The 5,331-nt window shown below is 48.2% G+C and overlaps 1 protein-coding gene across 1 annotated transcript; it reads right to left on the bottom strand.

The window, feature by feature from the left end:
* Positions 1 to 541: 541 nt before the first annotated feature.
* RPL6 (ribosomal protein L6) lies at positions 542 to 5,249 on the bottom strand. Its single transcript, XM_063350625.1, has 7 exons — positions 5,097 to 5,249; positions 4,117 to 4,383; positions 3,901 to 3,999; positions 2,931 to 3,074; positions 1,851 to 1,899; positions 1,246 to 1,430; positions 542 to 740 (listed from the first exon to the last, which is right to left on the bottom strand). Exons 2-7 carry the CDS (start codon positions 4,381 to 4,383, stop codon positions 588 to 590), a joined length of 897 nt encoding a protein of 298 aa, XP_063206695.1. The 5' UTR covers positions 5,097 to 5,249; the 3' UTR covers positions 542 to 587.
* Between the last annotated feature and the right edge of the window lie 82 nt (positions 5,250 to 5,331).

The following is a 5,331-nucleotide window of genomic DNA, read 5'->3' as shown; positions in this document are numbered from 1 at the left end:
TGATTGATGGATCAAAGCTGTTCATCAGAAAAGCCATCTCAACAAAGCTGTACACAAGCTTTAAAATGCTAATGAGTTCCCTAGCAGTGGTTTGTTGCTAAGACCTGGCTCTTCACAAAAGATACCCGAGGCACTGGCTTCAGCACAGTAAGGGTGCAGAGAAATACACCAGCACAGACATTGGGCTGGATTTTATTTTGCAATGTGTCCTGATGTGCAGTCAATCCAGTATTTATATCTGCTGTTCCCAAAAGAAAATCTGTTGGGTTTTGTTTGTTTGTTTTTTCCCCCCAACTCATTCATAGTTAAGAAAGCTGAATTCCTGTTTATACTAACTAGTTAAAAAAAACCCAGCCACTAAAAACTCAAAAAACCAACCAAACAAAACCCCTACACCCCAAACCTTATACACTCACAATTCTAGTCGTCTACATACAGCCCTTCAGGATTTCATGCCACAAGCAGTTTTCCTGTTAAATAACATGCATTGCAAGATTTGTGCGACGTGTTCTATTATGGATTGCAATGAAGACACCAGAAATCCTTGCTTTTTTCCCTTCAGATTTAATGTGGTGCTTTCAGAACAGTTAGAACACCAATTTGTGAGGATAGACTCCATTTGAAAGACAGAATGTAGAACGCAGGTACCCACGGAGCTGAGGCACCTTCTTGATTCGTGCAAGGATCTGTGAATCCACTGCCTTCTGGTCTGACTTGCGTTGCTCCGTTATCTCGTATTTCTAGAAAGTATAAAAGAATAATGTTAAAATACTGCAGAGTGACTTCAGACTCTTCTACGGAGATGAGAAAATTCAGGGCAAACCCTGAGTTCTGGCATTTTCAGGAAATCTTTCCTCCATTTGTTCTAAATATGGTAAAGGTGGTAGGAGACCGGAGGTGGCAGAGAGAACTGAAAGGCACTGTTTGGCTTACGTAGAGGATGCCAGAGCCAGCAGCACGCTACTGGCAGTATCAAAACAGTAAAGGTGTTTCTCGGTCAAAAAAGACTTTTAACTGGAATAATCATTGCTGCTGTTCTGCTAAGGCAGAAGCAGGAAAGAATCCCCAAATTTAAAAGGGATTTATCTCAATGCTGGTATATGAATTCACTTTAACAGCATTACCTCACTTTAACGAGTACCGATTAAAATTCAATTGTCCATTTCTTTCATGGTATTTCCCCCTTTCCAGCCTGGCTTTAAGTAACAAGGACATTCAGAAAGAATGAACAATCATGTTCCTTACTTCTTTTTCAGTGTCAAAGATCTCGCCTTCCTGGTGCTTGGGCTTACGCAGCCTCTTCTTCTTAAAGTATGCATCAGTAAGATGCTTAGGAATTTTCACTCCAGAGATATCAACCTTTGTAGATGTAGCAATAACAAATTTCTGATGGGCCCTACGCAGAGGGACACGATTGACAACCAAAGGTCCTAAAGACAGAAAAGAGAACAAGGTTAGCTCTCCTGGCAACAGCCACTGCTTTTAAGTTGAATTTTTGTAGTGTACAAGATGATTAGTTTCTTCAGAAATGCCTACAGCTGAAATCTGAAGAATCAACAAAGCCCTTCCCCACAGCCTCTAGAAAAGCCAAAAAATGCTTCCTTATCTTTTCCAGGTATTGAAGCTTAATTACCTCCCCTCCACCTCCCTGGAAAGCCACAGAACAGGATTCCACTTAGATACATAAACACGTAATGCACCAAATCATCTGCATGCAGATCTGTAGTACTACTGACCCCAGACAAACCTGAACTTAAAAAAAACCCCAAAACAACCCCCACACACCCAAACCCATGAAAACCTCCAAACCAAATGAAAAATATCATCACATTCCTGTAAAATTTTCTTACCTGTAACAAGCAAAAGGCCAGTACCAAGCTGCTTCAAGAAGACGACGCGCTGAAAAGACATGAGATGTGAAATTAGTCCTCAGGTCCTGGCACTCTGAAATACTGCAACCAAATTGGGACTGTGCCCACACTCGGCCTGTTTTACTGGGACAAGCATCGATAAAGCATCTGGGCATGAGCACAACTACGCGACTCGAGAAGCCCCCCCCCAAACCAAACTACCAACACTGCTCAGAGTACAGCTCTGCCAGTTACCACATCTCTGACAGATCACAACTCTCCATGTGCTTCATCACTCAAGGCTGAGCAAAGTCAATTAGTACGTTTTTTTTAATCTTTGCCTATTCTACAGGATGGTGAGACAGCCATCTCGTCACCCAAATTCTTTGTATGAGTTAAAGGCAAGAACTAGATAAACCCCAGAAGGGTACCACGACATATCACGTGGTCAGAGACACCTCTGGTTGCATTTTTTTCCTTCTGGTCAAGATTTCTTCCCTGAACAGCTGCCTTAAGTAACGTAACACTGATATCAAGGAATTCGACAAAATAAAGGAAGTCAGTTAAGACCTGTTAGTAAACATCACTAAGAGGAAGAACACAGCTCAATGTAACAATCAAGTGTTACCTTGATAATTAGATTAAGAATAAAAATGTAATGCTTCCTTTGCAATAGGTAGTCTAGGACAAAATTTTGACCGCATTGCAACAGTAATAGTAACAGGCACCACGTCTGCCATTCTGCAGTGCAAAGTCAGTGTGACACAAATCTACACGCTTTTCTGCCCTGCAGGAAGATTCCCTTAATTTTTTTCCAAACAACTGGACCAGCCTGTTTTACTTCCCGCTCTGAGCAGAAGAACAGTACTTTAAAGACTGTTTCCCCTAAAGGCAGGACGAGAGAAAGCATCTAGACAGAATTCACAGAAAAGCAGCTTTGCAGATTCGCATCTCATGGCTGAGCAGTGTCTTGTGATACCAGCTGGTAAATACAGGATACCTCTGCTCAGTCGAAACGGCTCCAGGGCAGAAATGCTGCAAATCCACTGGGAGAGTCAAAAGGAAGAAGTCCCCAGTTACCTTGCCCCTGTGACGACCGGTCAGAAGGATCAGAACAGTCCCTGGAGTAATTGAGGCCCGCAGCCGCCTCTTGTGCTGGGAAAAGGGCTTTTTGCCATGACTCAAAAGCTTGCGAGGAACATCTTCAGTGGGATAGTATCTGGGCTAGAAAAAGAGAAACAAAACATTGTACCACCCTGTATTCCATAAGACAGAAAGCTTTCACTGCAGTTTAGATTCTACCTTTTGTAAGAGAGTACCTGCAGAATTTGGGGGTCTTCAAAATGCAGAAACTACAACTAGCAAGTGCAGAAGCCTACACTGTAGACCCTTGCTCCTTCTGACATTGAAAATACCCTTCTCTCCATCTGAGGAGACCAAGCACCACTGCTCAACAGTCTTCGCACCAAGGCCTGGGTGTCCCCGGGCACGGAGCTACCTCTTCCCACCCTGTCAGGGCAGTAGGGAGTGTCACTAAACAGAAATGGGAGTTCAGCCATTTGTAATGGGCTGTGGGGTATGAGGTAGGTTACAGGTACTGGGATGCATTTATTAGGTTTTCTCCTTTGTATAAAGAGACTAATGTGGAAAAGTAATTGCTAACTTCTGGAAGCACGAGATGGTTTGTACTATTTCACTAAAGCTGACCTTTCCAAAAGATTTTTTTTTTTTTTCCCCTGCTGCATTTCAGGAACACACCGAGTATTTTCCATACAATTATGCAACAGCGGAAGTTGAGACCAGCTCTGTATTTCCCAGCACGCTTCCAGTTCAGCACAGCCAGAGGAGGAGCAACCATTCTCTAAACTACCGACGTCTCCATGAGAAGGACAATCACTGGGTCCGTATCTCGAGCAGACAGCTGCCAACAGCTCAGTGCGGCACAGCACAGGCTGAGGCTGCTACACCGCCCCAGCCAACAGGCGCATCATCTAGTCACAAGTTACACGCAACAGCCTTGAACTGCGAGCGTCCCAGTTCTTTTTCTTACCATTTTGCGGATTTTAACAACACGGCTGCCTCCATTCTTGTCTCCACCAACTGGCTTGATGATGGTTGCGCGTGGCTTTTCTTTCTTTTTCTTTTCTATCTGTAGGCAAATAAAAGGGAAAACAGTAAATTTCAAACCAAAGCCACCACGATCGTGAATAATCATCAATAAATAATGAAAAACCTGATTATTTAATCACAATATTTATTGTCCTACCTTTGTTTCTGGAGCAGTGTACTTGCGCTTGTACAGTGCTTTTCGGACATACATCGCCGACCGGGAATATCTCCCGATTCCCCGGGCCAGGACAGGGTTACGGCTGGCATGATGCCTCTTAATCTTCTTTTTCTTCTCACCTACTGCCCTCTGGCTTGGCTTCTGCTCAGCCGGCTTCTTCTCACCTGTCTTTTTCTTGCCTCGCTTTTTCTCACGAGGCGCCTTCTCACCTGGCTTTTTCTCACCTGATGCCTTCTCGCCCGCCATCTACAGATCCAAATAAAATAGGAATTATGATTTGTTACAAGGTGTGCAGAGGAGCGTTTAAGTTGCAGAAAGTAAAAGAATCAGAACTCGATCCTTTACATCACTCTAACTGTTGTCAGCCACCTCTTGCAGCCGTGGCTAATCGCGACGCTGCAGAGTCAAACGCCATCCTACGTGCTGCACGCCTGCCCGTCGCACAAAATGCTCCTCCACGCCGGCAGAACAGCGACGAGTTCACCGAAACCGTCTAAGCCCTCCTCAGCGGGAAGCCCCGCAAAACGCAAACAGGCGCCGAGGCCGCCCCGGAGGTGGCCACGGTCGCCCCGGGCTCGGTCACAACCGCCCTGGGCACAAGAATCCCCCCGGCCCCGCTGGAGCTGCTGGGCCCCGCCACTCCGTCGGCCCTCCCCGAGCTGCCGCTCCGCCCTGCAGAGGCCTCCAGCTCCGCTCCCCTCCGAGTCCGGTTCCCATTCTCAGCTGGGCCCCGGGAGGCTCCGGCTCAGCCTCCGCATCCAGCCGCGGCCTAGCCTGACCAGAGGCGGCTTCACCTCCCGCTCCACCCCCGCCCCCATATCGGTCCCCAGGCCTCATCGCCGTGTCCCCGACGGCGCCGGGCCGTGCCGATGGGCCCGGCGCAGCCACCCGGGGGCAGATGGCGGTGGATACCGCCCGCCGGGCCGCGGCCCGGCCCGCCGCCGCTCCGCCATTCTTACCTTCCGGGGAGGGAAAGGGACCTACATCCGGGTACGGGCGGCCTAAAGAGAGCGCGGCGTCTGACGTCACCGCGCCGGTCGCGAAGCACGCCGGGACTTGTAGTCCGTGGGGGTCCTGGGCAGCCCCGGCTCACCCGAGCCCGGGGGCGGCGGGAGGGAGCACCGGCCACGACGATCCGCCCCGGAGGGGGCTCTGGGCGCGGGGGTCGTGGTCCGAGGTCGGGTGCACGGCCGA

Source organism: Chroicocephalus ridibundus, chromosome 13, assembly GCF_963924245.1.
Source record: "Chroicocephalus ridibundus chromosome 13, bChrRid1.1, whole genome shotgun sequence".
In the NCBI taxonomy this organism is placed as follows: Eukaryota; Metazoa; Chordata; class Aves; order Charadriiformes; family Laridae; genus Chroicocephalus; species Chroicocephalus ridibundus.
Note: the sequence above shows the minus strand (reverse complement) of the source record. Positions and strands in the feature narration are given on the sequence as shown.

Coding starts and splice junctions, on each gene's coding strand:
- RPL6 (XM_063350625.1), bottom strand. CDS start 4,383: ATGGCGGGCGAGAAGGCATCAGGTGAGAAAAAGCCAGGTGAGAAGGCG. Junction 4,000..4,116: donor ACACTGCTCCAGAAACAAAG/GTAGGACAATAA, acceptor ATTTGCCTACAG/ATAGAAAAGAAAAAGAAAGA. Junction 1,900..2,930: donor CCGGTCGTCACAGGGGCAAG/GTAACTGGGGAC, acceptor ATGTCTTTTCAG/CGCGTCGTCTTCTTGAAGCA.